The sequence below is a fragment of the Desmodus rotundus genome, chromosome 6 (genome assembly GCF_022682495.2).
Source record: "Desmodus rotundus isolate HL8 chromosome 6, HLdesRot8A.1, whole genome shotgun sequence".
NCBI classification, from domain to species: Eukaryota; Metazoa; Chordata; class Mammalia; order Chiroptera; family Phyllostomidae; genus Desmodus; species Desmodus rotundus.
The window spans coordinates 94094388-94109789 of record NC_071392.1 but is presented as its reverse complement, the minus strand read 5'-3'; the positions used below and the strand labels follow the sequence as shown (position 1 = coordinate 94109789).

General features: G+C 64.3%; 1 protein-coding gene across 4 annotated transcripts; it reads left to right on the top strand.

Annotated features, from left to right (window-relative positions):
• Positions 1 to 4769: 4769 nt before the first annotated feature.
• Positions 4770 to 15208, top strand: ARFGAP1 (ARF GTPase activating protein 1). 4 transcript variants are annotated; one of them, XM_053926976.1, is made up of 14 exons: positions 4770 to 4905; positions 7523 to 7586; positions 7789 to 7898; positions 8057 to 8228; positions 8534 to 8634; positions 9220 to 9306; positions 9453 to 9549; positions 10889 to 10945; positions 11326 to 11358; positions 12134 to 12163; positions 12889 to 12945; positions 13256 to 13315; positions 13828 to 13904; positions 14594 to 15208. In XM_053926976.1, the coding sequence occupies exons 2-14, from the start codon at positions 7527 to 7529 to the stop codon at positions 14889 to 14891; spliced, it is 1239 nt and encodes a 412-aa protein (XP_053782951.1). In that variant the 5' UTR covers positions 4770 to 4905; positions 7523 to 7526; the 3' UTR covers positions 14892 to 15208. The 4 variants fall into 4 exon arrangements, with proteins under 4 accessions (XP_053782951.1, XP_053782953.1, XP_053782952.1 ...); XM_053926978.1 differs by lacking the exon at positions 13256 to 13315 and having other exon boundaries at positions 13834 to 13904; XM_053926977.1 differs by lacking the exon at positions 12134 to 12163 and having other exon boundaries at positions 14594 to 15207.
• Positions 15209 to 15402: the final 194 nt, after the last annotated feature.

Below are 15402 nucleotides of genomic sequence, written 5' to 3'. Positions count from 1 at the left end.
GTGGGACTCATTCTTAAAGGGGCGATGGCCCGGCTTCTCCAGCGTCCGGAGCGCAGAGGGGCTGTCCAGTGGCCCCACGACAGACCTGAGGCTGCTTCAAGCCCTTCCCCCAGGATAACCATCCTTGCCCCTCCACCAGGAACCCTTTTCCGGGTACCACCCCAGCCCTGGTGTGACCTGCCCTCCCAATCACACTCTGTCCTAGCGGGGGCCCCAGGCTTCCCAACCCCAAGGTGTCCTGGACCTGAGTCAAGGGCTCAGAGGTTCCCCTCCTGGGGGTGAGGGCTCAGGAGTGGGAGCACTCCACTGGCCTAGGGAATGCAGGGGATCTGCTGTCCAGGTCTGCTCTGAGAGTGGCTGGGCTGTGGGGAGACCTGGGTTTGCTGGCAGCCTGGGGGCTGGGACCCTGTGTGTGGGGCGGACTCCGCTGGACCAAGGCATGGAGGTGGGTCTGAGCTCCCTGTGGGGCAGATGGCCAGAGGGAGGCAGGTTGGGTCGGGTCTGGAGGCTTTGCGGGTAGGCTGGGTAAGCTGAACCCCAGGTCGGGGTGAGCCGTGGTCACGCCTGTCCTCAGGGGGGTACCTTGTGCTGGGAGGCAGGCGATGGTCCTGGTCAGGCCCTGGGGCTGGGGGGACCTGAACGGAGGGACACGTGGCTGGGGGGCAGGAAGGTCCTCATGGGGATGGGGGTGGGGGGACACGGGCAGGGCTTCCCATCAGCTGTGGGCTGCTGCTCTTGGTCCAGTGGTCCAGGGCCAAGGGTCCTTCCGGTCACAGCCCCAGGATCGGAGTCATCGGGTTGGCAATCTGAGATGCTGGCCCAGTCTCCACAATTCTTAGTCGTGGCTCCTTAGCCGGTGGGACAAGTGCCATCCAGCACAACTGCTGGTCCTGGGCGTGTCCTGGCTGTGTCAGGGGTAGAATGATACTGGGAGAGTTTCAGGGACAGTCGCAATTCTGTGGGACATGCAGCCTCTCGAATTAGCAAGGCCACATGCCCTGACATTCCTTCTATTGCCTCTGTCTTGGTCCCAGTTCTTCCTGAGCATCATGCAGAGGCAGCAGCCAGGCGTCAGGTGGGGCGGAGTCCCAGCAGCCCGCAGCCCGAGGCCAGCAGCGGGCGCCCAGCCATGCAGACCGGAACCAGCCCCATGCTCTTCTCTCCAGGTGAGGACAGAGCTGTCATGGGGAGGGCCTGGTGGTGGAAGGCGGCCAGCAGAAGCCGGTCCTCAGGAGCGGTGCATGCTGTTCTGCCCACATGTGTTTGCCCCCTGCCTCCCCTCCCCACCATTACGGAAACGGAAACTAGGCCAGCGAGGACGACAGGAGGGCTTCTGGCAAAGATGGCCAGCTCGGTGATGCCCAGCCAGCGAGAGGCCACAGGCATAGCCCTGCGCATGAGGGCGGGCACGTGGTACTGAGTCTGGGGTAGCGACTTGATGGCACCGATCCAAATTGACCCAGTACGCCCCCTTCCAGAGCTCTATGCCTGGAAACAGGCGTGAGCAGATGCCATCATACACAGACACGGGCGTCCCACACAGCCGTGGGGAAGTGAGATGGCAGTGGGGGCCATGGAACCCTGGGCTGCCACGGGGGCCAGTCACAGACAGAGGGTACGCACACGTGCCCAGGAGAGGGAGGTCTGTCCGCGAAGACTGGCAGGAAATGTGCCCGCCGAGCAAGGCGCTGGGTGTGGGGGAAGCGTGACCCCAGCCACGTGTTGACTTGGGAAAACCAGTCTGGGCCACCCCTGCCAGAGACAGCCGACCCCTACACCTGGCTGCCGGGCTGAGGGCCCTGTGACAACCAGTACTCACAGCCCCGTGGCTGGGCTCTCCGTGACCTGCGTATGTTTGGGACAAAACCACTGAGCTTCTGCCCTGAGACTAGTACTGGGTCCCGGATCAGAGGCCCAGCTCTGCACGCCCTCCTTCTGCTCTGGGGACAGCTGCGGACTCAGTCTCTTTGCCGGGACAGGGGGCGCATCTCAGCTGTCCGGTTTAAACGGTGCGTCTTTATCAGGCCCCTGGCCTGGCTGCTGGTGGGAGCTTCCCGGCCCCTGGCCTGGAAGGGGGATTGGAGACCTTTTCCAGATGGGGAAACTGAGTCCGAGATGAAACAGAGATTTCCCCCAGGCCCCACAGCAACCCCACAGATCTGAGCTGCTGCCTGGCGTGCAGGGGCTTCCCTCCTGCTCCCCTCTGTGCCCCCCACCCCCATGCCAGGAGCCCCCAGCACTGCGCAGCCATTGATTCTGAGGCGTCCGTGTCGCTGCCCTTTAACTCCCTTCCATTTGATCCACAGCGAGGACCACGAGAGCCCCAGGGAGGGACCACAAAGAGGATCCCGGCGCTGGGGCTGAAAGCTGACGGACGGCCGCTGGCCCCTCTGAGAAGCACACACACCACCTGCACGTTTTGGACGGAGCAAGACAGACGCGTGGGCTGCTGCGAGCCTTGCACCACTCCACGCTTCAGCACCCAAGGTGCCTTCGTCAGCGAGTGTCTCACCTTCTCTGTGACACCATCATCATCGTCACCCTACCGGCCCTGGGTTAGCGGGGAGAGGCAGAGGCTGTGAGGCGACAGGCTTGCCCTGTCCTGGGAAGACAGCTGTGGGGACATGAGCCTCGCTCTGGAGTGAACGTGGTCCCAGACCTCTCTCCAGGATGCCTTCCCTTTTCCTTCCTTCCTTTTCAGCGGCTCTCCCCTCCTGGCCTGCCTCCTCCTGGAAGCCCACGGTGACTGATCCAGCACTTGCCTGTCACTCTCTGAACCCGTGGAGCCTACACAGGCCCAACCACAGGGTCTGAAATCTACAGCCTCACGCTACCGCCTGTGTAGACCCCACCGGTGCCGCGACCACATCGCCACAGCCCTTGCCACTTCTCTGAATGCCACCAGCTTCTCACTGCAGGAACTGATGACTCCTCCTATGGGCAGCCCTGCTGGGGTGGGGGGTGCACGTGCCCAGCTGGGCACAGGGCAGGCTGGGAATGCTAGTTAAGACAAGCACCCAGCTCTGCTCGACCAGCGATGCAGGGAAAGGCAAATTAAACTGCAGTGAGATACCACTTTGTACCCACTAGAGGGGCTGCAATGGAAAGACTGACAATAGCAAGTGTTGGCAAAGACGCGGAGCACCGGGAACTCCCCGGCCGCTGGGGGAAGTGCACACAGTGCAGCCATGCCGGAAGACTGCCCCCTTCTTATACGGTCCAACTTACACCGACCCCAGCACCCAGAGATTTTACTCCTAAGTCATCCAGCAAGAGAAATAAAACCTATGACCACAAAGAGACCTGTGCGTGAATCTCAGCTTTATTCGACATCGTCACAACTTAGAACGATTCCAGCATCCATGTGTGGGTGGACAGTGTGGCACTCTCATTGAGTGGGACACTATTCAGCATAGGAAGGAGTGGGGGGGGCCTGATTCATGGGACAACATAGAGGAGCCTTGGAAACACGATGCTCAGTGAAAGTCACCCCCAAAAGGTCACATCTTGCACGATTCCTTTTATAGGCAACACCTAGAAGAGACACCCACAACCCCGTGGATGGATCTTAAAACACATTACATGTTTTTAAGTACCTGCTGCACGGGCCCTGGCTGGTGTGGCTCAATGGACTGAGCGTGGGCTGAGAGCCAAAGGGTCCCAGTTTGATTCCCAGTCAGGGTACTTGCCTGGGTTGCAGGCCAGGTCCCCAGTGGGGGGCATGTGAGAGGCAACCACACATTGAAGTTTCTCTTCCTCTCTTTCTCCCTCCCTCCCCCCCTCTCTAAGGGGCATGCCTTTGTCAAAACCCGCCGAACTGCACATCTAACTGAGTGTAGGTCAGATCTCAGGGAGATGTCCACACTCGATCATTCCAACAGACACAAAGATCAATGAAAACACGTGGCACGCACAGAAAGCACAACAGGAAAACGATACCAAGTATCACTTGCAGCTATGCCCCCCAGAGCAGTTCACTGAGAACAGTCACCTTTCCACAGTCACATGGTCACATGTTCCGGCTCCTGCTATGCACACTACTTTGTAGCCATCTCTCACCGTCCGTGTCGGCCTGTCTGTCTGTCCCTCCCGCCCTCTCTCTCCAGAGGCTCCACACCCCCTCCCACCCTCTCCACCTCCTACTGCAGCAAAGGGCTCGTCCAACGGGAGGCGAAATCAGATCAGAGGCGAGAGGCCAGACACGCCAGGTATTTATTCTGGCAGCCTCTTCTGCTCCTCACCTTGGGCTGGCGATGCCCTCAACCACAGGTGGCAGCGGCCCTGAAGGCTCCCCTTCCAGGGCGCGGGAACCCCTCCGCTGCCCCTTTCCTTGGAGCCTCGGAATCACAGTGGTTTCCCCAAACCCACCACACCTTCCTAGTTAGCCCCCCTGTAAATAGACGGCCCTCAAGTCACCCTCGTTGAGCAGGCCATCCGTTTCTCGTTCAGATCCCGGCGGTGCACGCGGACGCCCTTCCGTGTCCGAGTTAGGGGCGGCGGGCGGTCCGCGAGCCGTGGCGGGCCCGCTGGGGGCCGCAGGGCCGACCAGGACGCGGCGGGGCGGCGCGAAGAGGACCGGGGTCCGGCCCCCGGGCCGTCAGCGCGGGCCTCCTGCTCCCGTGCGCTCCCCCGCGGGCCGGGGCAGCGGCACCGCACCCGGGACGCGTCCCCGTGGCGACTGTGGTTGGGCGGCACTTCCGGTCCCACGGGCAGAGGCAGAAGGTCCGCCCCTGCCAGCAGCTCCCGGCTTCCCGTGATGCCTTGCGAATGCAACGTTGCCGGAAGCTGGTGGCGGCGGGGTAGGCGGCCGGCTACAGTCCTCGGTGCAGCTTGCTACGCGGCCGGACCCGGGCCCGGACCCCGCTGACACCGCCCGATCCCGGTGCCAAGGATCGAGCCCATCCGGTAAGCGCGCGGCCCGAGTCCCCGACGCCCGGCTCGGCGGACGCCCTCGCCCGGACCCCGGACCCCTACCCTTGCCTCTGAAGCTGCCCCCACGCCCGCACCTCCGCGGTCACCGCCGCTACCATCGCCCCCGCTCTGCGCCCAGCCGGCCCGGCCCCTGCCCCGGTCGGACCCAGGGGCTGACCTGCACACAACGTCCGGGCCGGCCGAGCCTAAAGGGGCTTCCAGCGCCCCCGCAGGTGTCGGGGGGCCACGCTGGTCTAAAAGGGCAGCCTCGGCCCGTTTTCCTGCCCTTCTCCCGCCCTTAGCGGTGGATGATCGTCCGGGGGCTGGGAGGGGGAACAGGGAGACGACCTTCCGTTTTCTTCCCCGTTTACGTGGATGGACATAGAAGAACGGTGCTCCTCGCCTGGCTGGCTACACAACCTCCTTGCAGGCCACCGATTGGGAGAAGCATTTGTGCGGGTGCACGCAGGCCCGATGGTCCTGCCGCGCTGTTCGTTTGCGGTGGTGCCCCTGGCTGGGGTTGGCGTCCTGACGGGCCCTCCCCAGTTCAGAAATAACCTGTGGAAACATTGAGCGCTGTTCTTGGATGGAGCCACCGTCGGTGCCTTCTGCCTGTCTCTCAGGTCACAGCCCTGAGGACCAGGCGGTGCCACACATGCGGCAGCCTGGCGGGTGGCTGCACGAAGACCGCGTCCTCCCTGGACACCGAGGTGACGCTCAGTTGCACCAAGAGCTCCGTTGGACCATCTTGGTTTCCAGTGTTAAAACAGGAGTTCAGGGATCGTCTTTCAGGATAAATTGTAGTTAAAGTGTTGAAAGAGTGGAGGCATCTGTATAAAACAGTGCTTCAGGGAACTCAGGGATCCTCACAGCCAAAACCAGTCGCGGAGGGGGTTCCTCTTACCGCCAAGCCAAGTCGTTCACCCTTCACGTATTTTCACTGCGGTGGTCGTGCAGACGTTCCTTCCATGCTGTTTGACAGTGAGAACGCAGAGCAGGCTCCCCACAGCTCTGACTTCTGTTGCCTGCTGTCCTGTCGGCCAGAACAAGGGGGCGGGCACAGCTCTGTGGGAACCCGTACGGCAGGCCTTCATGTCAGCCCTGCACGCCAGCCCCTGTGGGCTCTCCTGTGGCTTCCGTGAGACCAGGGTCTGCAAAGGGCTTTGTGCATCCAAACCCACCGGAGCATCTCTCCACGTGTGTGTGCCCCCACGTCTGCCTTCCATGATGTGGTGACAGCGTTCCCCTCAAAAGGGCCGGGCCAGGGGCCAGTCAAGGGCAGGACCACGGGGACCGCCCCATGCAGCGCAGAGAAGTCCAGGGCGGAAGGGAGCCGCAGGTGAACTCTGGTTTGTTTCCATCAGCTACAGAAAACAGCGTGTGCTCCGCTTCATCTGGCTCAGAAGTGGGCACCAAGGAGCGTCAGCGTCAGGGCCTCCCAGGCCTAGGGGGCCTGGTGTGTGAGGGTCAGGATTCCCCTCAGGGAGGGACTTAATGTTAAAGTCAGAATTGGGCGGCGAGTCTTCTGGTCTCGTTCTCACCTGCATCTCAACGTGAAGCTGCAACGCCACGGGTAGCGCGAACGCTGGTCTGAGCTGTCACCTGGTGGAGGTGTGGGGACGCCCGCAGCGTGCTGGGCTTGTGGTATCACACTGACGGTCCTCGTGTGCTGTCCACAGGGCGTGGGTGGCCACGTGAGACAGAGGGGCGCCTCCCAGGTTCCTCTCACAGCCCAGAGAGGGGCCGTCTGCAGACACTCGGTGGGGGCCGGAGGCAGCAGAGTGGGGGGGAACCGGGGTCTGACTCCTGGGCGTGGGCCCAGGAACCCTGGGGAACATTTACATTGAACTCTGTGCCTGGTGCCCACTCCTGCCTTCTGCTGAGTCTTGTCATTTTGACCCTTCTGGTCACGGAGTCAGTGGACCACCAGAGAAAGCTGAATTTGGCCAGAGCCAGGAGATTTGTAAAGAAACAAATGGTTTTTTAGCTGAGTTGTGTGCCCGCTGTTCCCCAGCAGTGTCCTTGTGAGGCACCCTGACAGGTCTGCCCCACTGTGGCTGTGCTGTCACCTGTATCCCTCATGAAGACCCCACGGAGGACCTACCGACGGACCCTCCCATGAGCCAGCCCCTTCATGCATCAGTCAGGGCCACCACAGTGCCCCCACCCCCCACCCCCAGGCCAGGAACCTCCCAGCACCACATGGGGCAGGTAGGGAGAGGGCGAGGGGTTCCCATCTCTGGGGTGTTGCCCTTTAGTGGGCAGCCTGTGCGCCTGGCAGGAAAGGCCACCTTCTGTGGGTGGACTTCACTGAAAGACAGGGCTTGGTGTGAATTCCCGAGTCTGGTGGTGCGTAGCGCCAAGGGCACACCTGTGTCGCCTCTGGTGATCGGCTGCACCGCCTTGGCCAGTCCCCCAAGCTGCTCTTGGTGCTCCTGAGGGGCAGTGGGTTTCTCTAGGAAGAGGCACTCTGCACGGCCACCAGGGCGGGGCGTGCCCTGTTGCTGCTGAGCCACACAGTGGAACTGCTCTGAAGCTGCGGTCTGTGGACAGTGGATTTTTTCATCAGGTGACCTTGGGGGTTTCAGGAGTTTGTCTCTCTCCTTTGCAGTGCCATGGCCAGCCCAAGGACCCGGAAAGTTCTCAAGGAAGTCAGGGTGCAGGATGAGAACAACGTGAGTGTTGGCCTTGCTTTGCGGCCTGGGTTGGGGCTGGCAAGCCTCCCAGAAGCTGCTGGCAGCCCTGAGCCCGCCTCCCTGTCACTGTTGGTCTCCCACCCCGCCTCCCATCCATTCTGCCTCCGTGCCCTCTGGGGCTGGGGGTCCCTGGGCCCTGCCCATGGCTGCCTGGCCGAGTCGCACGTGGCCGTCTCCGCAGGTGTGCTTTGAGTGCGGTGCGTTCAACCCCCAGTGGGCGAGTGTGACCTATGGCATCTGGATCTGCCTGGAGTGCTCGGGCAAGCACCGCGGGCTCGGTGTGCACCTCAGGTCAGCGCTGCTCCTCGGCCAGGAGCGAGGGAGGCACGGGCTCCGCCCTCCCCAGCCCCACACGCCCCCCGGGGCGTCAGCACCTCGGCCCCTGAAAGATTGCGTTCCCCAGCCCAGGGGGACTCGTGGTCAGGTCCCCAGCACTCCTCTGCCCCCAGCTTCGTGCGCTCTGCCACCATGGACAAGTGGAAGGACGTGGAGCTAGAGAAGATGCGCGCCGGCGGCAACGCCAAGTTCCGTCAGTTCCTGGAGTCGCAAGAGGACTACGACCCCTGCTGGTCCCTGCAGGACAAGTACAGCAGCAAAGCGGCCGCCCTCTTCCGGGACAGGGTGCGCCCGTCCCTCCCCTTCCCCACCAGCCCCCACCAGTGAAGCGGGAGGACCCAGTAGTTAGCAGGGGTGGGGGCTGGGCCTTCCTCCCCACCCCCGGCCATCTTGGCTAGAATACTCCTGAGGACAGCGAGGTGGGTCCCCCACACTTGGGGTTGCAGCCCCGACTGAGAACCCGCCTGCAGCACTGCTGAGAGGCCTGGGCTCGGTGCTCCCCCTCGGCAGAGACCCTGCCCGTGGCCTGCGAGTTCCCCGGAGCCAACACCAACCAGAGCTGCCCTGATAGGTCTGTGTCCTCTCGGCAGGTGGCCACACTGGCTGAGGGGAGAGAATGGTCCTTGGAGGCATCGCCTGCGCAGGACTGGACTCCGCCGCAGTCCAGGACGCTGCCGTCCACTGCCCACCGGTAGCTGCCCCTCTGGCCGCTGTCCTTGGCTGGCCCTGACCCGAGCTGTTGCTCAGCTCAGTGCGAGCTCTTCCTGAAGGCGGTGGGGAGAAGCGGCTCTCTGGGTCGTGGAGACACACGGGCTTTAGCTGCCAGCCAGTGAGGGAGGGTCTGGAAGAAACCTGTATCCGCCCACCCCTCAGGCGCCAGCCCAGGGCAGACCAGGGCAGACCATGCTTGGACAGGCACGTGACACGCGTGTCCTGTCTCATGGCCGCCCGCCACCCTAGAGCGCAGGCCGCTGGGGGTGAGCCGACCCTATGCTGTCGGCTGCGTCTCACACTTAGGAGGCTGCCGTCTGGGCGGCTGGTTTCGGGAGGTGCTCCCTCACCCTGGGGTGTCCAGGTCTCCCTACCTGCTGCCCCTCGTGTTAGGTCTAGGTGGCCCCACCGTCAGGCCACACTGTCCCCCTGCTTCTTGTCCTCCTGAGCTCCCTTCAGGTGGAGCAGGGCCCAGCTTGGCCCCCTGTGGGACCAGGTGGTCCTGCCTGCTGGGCGGGCCTTTGCTGCCCCCTGGTGGCCGGACCAACACGGGACTCCGTTTCAGGGCCTCAGGCCAGCCGCAGAGCTCCACCGCATCTTCGGACAAGGCCTTCGAGGACTGGCTGGACGAGGACCTCGGCTCCTACCAGGGGTGAGGCCCACTGTGAACTGGGGCTGGGGTGGGGGGAGCCTGACCCTCAGACCCATTCCCATCCTGGGCCTGGCTGTGGGGGCTCCCTGGCTGGGGGCAGCGCGGGGGCCTCCGTGAGCCGCGCGGGGCTGCTGTGTTCCCACCAGGACCCAGGAGAGCCGCTACGTGGGGTTTGGGAACACAGTGCCGCCTCCGAAGAAAGATGAGGACTTCCTGAACAGTGCCATGTCGTCTCTGTACTCGGTGAGCCCCCCCCCCCCCCCCCCCCCCCCGCTGCCCGGGAGCCCGTCGTGGGGTGGCCTGTGCAGCCCCCCCATCACGGACTCTGGGAGTCACTCAGCTCCCAGAAGGTCTCACTGACTTACCTGCTTTGGCAACAACTGCATTTCAAGTTAACGAGACGCGTCTCCTCCAGAGAGCGCACATCCAGTGAGGGTCCCGTGTGGCCGTGTCCCCCTAGAGAGTGCCGGCTAACCGGCCTGGCCCCGCCCGGGCCCACGTTGCTCGGTTGGCCAGCCTGGGGACTGTGAGGTTTGGTAGCAGAGGTGACAGCTCTAAGCTGCATGCTCTAGCGCTCTCTGTGGACGGCACCGCAGCCACGCGCAGTTCCAGCCTGCCCCCGCCTGCCCCGACCGCCCCCAGCCAGACCGTCGTGCTCTGAGGAGACTCTTGCTGGTTTTGCAAATGGCGATGCCACCCTGGCCGGTGCAGCTCAGTGGACTGAGCACCGGCCTGCGGACCGAAGGGTCACTGGTTCAGTTCCAGGTCAGGGCACATGGGTGGGCTGTGGGCCGGGTCCCTGGTTGTGGACGAGCGAGAGGCAACTGGTTGATGTTTCTCTTCCTCTAAAAAAAATGGGTGGCTATGCTTCCCTGAAGCTGCGCTGTGACAGGGACCCTTGCAGACCCCTGAGGGCCTAGCTGGGGCGGGGGTCTCCTCCTGAGGGGCGGGGGCGGGGTGTTCAAGGGGCTGCATGGAGGAAGCCAGCAGGGACGCCGGTGTCAGTGGGGGCGACCGTGAGGCCGTCTGCGCCATGTGCGTGATGGAGCTGTCCCTTCCCGGCCGTTTGTGGGGTCCTGACTCAGGCACAGCGGGTGGTTCACCCACCGCTCTGTCCTGCCTTCTCTCGCCTGGCTCAATGACTGCTCAGCAGGAGTCACTTAGGACCACCCCCACCAGGGGTCTCTGGGGCCTGAGCGGACGAGTGTCCCTGCCCACATGGGCCTCTGCGTGTCCTTGGGAGCAGGGGGCACCGGTGCATTTAAAGGGGATGTTTGTGTCCCTGGGCGGATCTGTGCTTCCTGGAGGCTTAGGAGGACCCTGAACTCAGACAGGAGAGGGCGGGTCACAGTGGCCACCCACCCAGGGTTGTCCGTCTGGAGTGGGCCCGGGACTGCTGCCCCTCAGGGCAGGTGGGGGCTCGGGCGGGCCAGTGGTGCTCCGCTGGTGTCCAGGCCTGGCTCTCCCGAGAGTCCTTCCTGCCGGGACTGGTGATGGCTGGACCTCCTGAGGGAGGGGACGTGCTTGGGCCAGACAGCAGCCTCCTGGGCTGGAGCTTGACGCAGGCTCTGCGTCCTTCCAGGGCTGGAGCAGCTTCGCCACTGGAGCAAGCAAGTTCGCCTCAGCTGCCAAGGAGGGTGTAAGTAGCCTGGCCCTGTAGGACCGGACAGCCTGGCTGGCCTGGAGGGAAGGTCATCGTGAGTGGGCTGCGGCCGGGGTCCAGCACCTTCCAGTGGGAACGTATGTGGCCAGGCTTCTCTTTCTCCCCTGTTACAGTGGTGCTGCCTGGGGTGCAGGGCCCCGCTGGCCAGCAAGGGCCAGTGGCGTGGGCTGGGCCACTGAAGGTGGGACTGGGTAGGCTGCCCAGGCACCTCCCACCCTCGCCAGCCTCCCTCCAGTGGGGGCTGGCTTTGGGCCCACTTTGCTGTCAGGCCCTGAGGGCCATCACAGGGCGAGCTCAGGGGCCTTCATGGTGTCCGCTGGTGCACCCGGGACAGCGTCTGTCTGTTTTCCTTCCAGGCTACGAAGCTGGGATCCCAGGCAAGTCAGAAGGTAACAGGAGCCTCCTCCACCCTGTGCTCTGTGAAGTCCCTGTCTGGCATCCCGTCAGGGGTCGGGGAGCCCTGGTGACCCTCCCCGAGCTGGGCACTCGGGGAGGGGAGACAATGCCACGTGCTCTGGGCACTGACAGGCCCACAGGGGATTGGTCTCCCAGGCTCACGTGGCACGTCAGGTGGCTGCCGGTTGGGCAGGTGGGGTGAGAGGCTGCACCCGCTTAGGGCCTGTGGTGCTGAAGCCATCACCCCATCTATCACAGTCTGGGTGCTGGGCGGCTGAGAGGCCACTGCAAAGCCTCCCAGTCAGGAAGGAGCAGGCTCCCGCGCACCGGCATTGGAAGCTCAGGGCGGGGCTTGTCCCGGGTCAGTGCCTTCTCTTTCTGGAGGTGGGGTCTCTGACCTTGGCCCTTTTTCTTCAAACCCTGGCTGTGGCCCTGTGGCCCACTTGGTGCCAGGCCCTGGGCTGGCTGGTCCAGGGTTGGAGGTCAGGACTGAGAACCAAGCAGCAGCCATGGGGCTGTCCCTGCCCAAGTGTGGGAGGGATGGTCTCCCCTGCCCACTGGGGCTCCTGAGGGTCTGGGCGATAGAAGGTGGGAGTGGAGCGTGGTCAGCTTCTATGGTGGGAGAGGTTGCTCCAAGGTCACTCCCGGGCCCCTTCGGGTGGGTGCTAGTGATGTGTCTTGAGGTGCCTCCTGGGGGCGCCTGTGCTGCGTGCTACTGCCTCCTCTCTCCTCTCTCTCCCTGCCCAACGCCCGTGCCGCTGGGCAAAGTTCTGGGGCTCCAAGCCGCAGCCAGAGCCGGTAAGGCCCTGCGTCCGCCCCACCTGCCGTCTTTTCTCTGTGTGGGACTCCGAGCCGACCGCATGCTACGTGCTGCCTCCTGTCTCGTGTCTGTGCTTCCGTGTGTGCATGCTCAGAGCCTCTCGCAGCCCATAGGCTCCTGTGGGGCCGTGCTTGCTGCTTGGGGACCCTCACTTGCCTCTGTGACCGGAATGCAGAGGGGTGATGTCCTCGGAGCCCCTGCAGCGGCTGGGCAAGACTTCCACAGATGGACAACCTCGAGCCAGACCCTCCAAAGGCATCTTGCTGGGGGAGTGACGTCCTGATGCCTGTCCCCACACCCACCTAGTCAGCTTCTGTCCCTTTCTCTGCAGCCAGCTCCTGAGTGCCCGCTTCAGGGCAGGTGGGGCCACTCTGGGCTGCTGGAGGTGCACCCCCAGCACCTCTGGGGGAGCGTGTGGCCGGCTGTCAGCATGCGGCTGTCCCCACTGGGCAGGAAGGACCCAACGGCTTGTGCTGATCTGGGCTCCTCCGCACTATTGCAGAGCGGGGCAGCAGGCCGGGCCCCAGGGTGCTGGGGGCCACAGCGGCACAGCTGCTGTGAGACAGGGCGTCCTGGGTGCTGGTGGGCTGCTCCCCGCCACAGTCCACAGAGTCGGCGGCCGCTGTGCCGACCCTCACCCTTGGGTGCATGTGACACTAGGGGCCCCCCGACATACCTCTCATGGAGTCTGTTCTTCACGCAGGCATCAGAACTGGGCCACAGCCTGAACGAGAGCGTCCTTAAACCTGCCCAGGAGAAGGTAACACGCCGCCTCCCTATGCCGGGCCCCAGGCTGTGTGTTCCCCGGGCTCAGAGGGGCCCCGTGAACCCGTGGCATGGAGGAGGCCCACACCGGGCAGAGGCTCCCAGGGGCCATGCAGCCTGTCCTTGGGAGGGTGTGGTAGGTGCGACCAGGGGAGGACGCACTGTGCGCCCAGAGAGGGGCAGTGTTGCTGGCCCCACCCCTTCTGGAGGCGGGGTCACTGTGGGGCTGCAGTCTCCCCTGACGCAGCTGCGCCAGTGGGCGAGGTGCTTCCGCCCTCCTTAATGACACTGTCTGACCCACGCAGGTGAAGGAGGGAAAGCTCTTTGATGATGTGTCCAGTGGGGTCTCTCAGTTGGCGTCTAAGGTAGGGCGCCTGCTGACGTGCAGGCACCGCTGAGCGTCTCCACATTCCGGCACGGGAACCGAGGGCCGGGCGCAGCGGGCCCAGGCGCTGCCATGCCGGAGGCGAGAGCAGGGCAGGAGGGCCCTCGGTGCCAACGGCTGCGGGAATGTGGAGCATGCAGCGGGGTGGCACAGCCTCTAACCTGTCGCTTTTCTTCTGCCCCCTCCTTGCTGCCGCTGACCGTCCCCGGTGAGTGCCGGCCCTCTGGGCCTGCTGGGACGCCTGCATCTACCCCCTTGCTGAGTGGGTGTGTGTGTGTGCCTGCTGCCCTCCCTGCTGAGGGCCAGCCAAGGCCCCTCCCTGGCCCGGGCACCCACCTTCCAGCAGACCCCGGCTGGGTGAACCGTGGGGACAGTGGGGACCGTGGGGAGGGCTGTGTGGCTGCATCTCAAGCTCTGCCGGGTCCTTGAACAGAGGCTGTATGCATGCTCGGTGTCCCAGCCCGGCTGAGCTGCATCCCCATCCCCTTCCAGGTCCAGGGAGTTGGCAGCAAGGGATGGCGAGATGTCACCACCTTCTTTTCTGGGAGAGGGGAGGACCCCTCAGACAGGTAGGCCAGCTCCCCGTCCAGACATGCACTTTCCCATGGGGTCTCTCGGGGGCAGTGGTCCCAGGGCTCTGGGGGTCCCAGGGCAGGAGCCCCCAGAAGTGCAGAGGCCAGTCTGTGCCCCCACCCCTCACTCAGTGCTCTTCTATTGACCAGGTGGGGGGTGCTGCTGCCTTAGGCTGGGGGCATCTCACTCCACCCCCAAGGGCAGGCTGATGGGGGCAGGCCAGGGTGGCAGTGGGTTGGGGGGTGGGCAGGAGGCCTTGTGTGGAGGGCAGCCGGGCTCCTTGGTGGCCCGTCCCCTGTCCTGGCGCTCGCCCTCTGTACTTTGCTTGAGCCCGGGCTTTCTTTCTGGAGCCCAGTCTGTTGTCCTCTGACCCACGGGGTGCTGAGGGTCTGTCTGATGGGCAGGTGCTCCTGGCCAGCCCTATGGGCCGTGTTGGTCCACTCTGGGATGGGACATGTTCCCCTTGGTTGTGGGCCAAAGGCCACCACTTACTGACGTGCTGAGCAGAGGCCATCTGAGTCCCACCCGCAGGCCATGCGGGAGCTACACACACCCACTCTTCGTCTGCTCTGGCACCGGGAGGATTGGCCCAGTGGGGCTCAGCGTTGGGGGGGGGGTGTTCAGGGGAGGTGCTGAGGGAAAGGGGGCTCAGGGTACGGCTGCTCAGAGCCGCCCTCTTCCCAAGGTCCCTGGAGGGCCAGGGCTACCAGAACAGCGCCATCGACCAGAGCTTCTGGGAGACCTTCGGGAGCACCGACCCCGCCAAGGCCCACAGGTCCCCAAGCAGCGACAGCTGGACGTGCGCGGATGCCTCCGCCGAGAAGCGGAGCTCAGACAGCTGGGACATGTGGGGCGCGGGCTCCGCATCCAACCACAGGGCCAGCGACAACAGTGACGGCGCAGAGGGCCCGGCCAAGCCCACCGGGAGGGCCGCACCAAGGGCCGCGCAGGTGGACGAGGGCTGGGACGACCAGGACTGGTAGCTCCCGGGCGGCCGCACGTGTGCCCTTCGCTCTCCTCCATCTCCTTCCACGTGGCCTGAGGGACACCGGCCGGGATGTGGAGACAGCACCTGGGGCCAGGCGCTGTGCTGCCTGCCCACACCGGGGACTTGGGGCTGGGGGCTTACTCTGCAGGCCCAGTGGCCGTGGGTGGCAGGGGCGGGGCCGCTGTCTCACCCAAAGTGTCCCACTGTCCTGCATTCTCGGAATCGCTACTGCGGGAGGCCACTACACACGCTCTAATAAACACGCTCCCCCCTGCTGCACGGCAGCCAGTGTCCCTGCCGTGACGTGCTGCCCCTTGAGCTCCCTGCCTTCAGTCGTTCTCTCTGGGAAGAAAATGCCCCGAGTCTCAGGAGACAGGTTCCAAGGGCAGCACCAGGGCCCCTGCTGTGTCTGCCTCACCTTCCACCAGGGGCTCTGCCTCACCCCCCACCCTCTCCCCAGCTGGGTCAGCACTGGGCCTTAGCCTGGTCCTCTGAACCTGCGGTGG

What these genes read in the sequence shown, in the direction of transcription:
- ARFGAP1 (XM_053926976.1), top strand. Translation starts at nt 7,527, where the DNA reads ATGGCCAGCCCAAGGACCCGGAAAGTTCTCAAGGAAGTCAGGGTGCAG. An exon ending in GACCTCGGCTCCTACCAGGG is followed by an intron (nt 9,307 to 9,452) that starts GTGAGGCCCACT and finishes TGTTCCCACCAG; the next exon opens with GACCCAGGAGAGCCGCTACG. An exon ending in CCATGTCGTCTCTGTACTCG is followed by an intron (nt 9,550 to 10,888) that starts GTGAGCCCCCCC and finishes GCGTCCTTCCAG; the next exon opens with GGCTGGAGCAGCTTCGCCAC.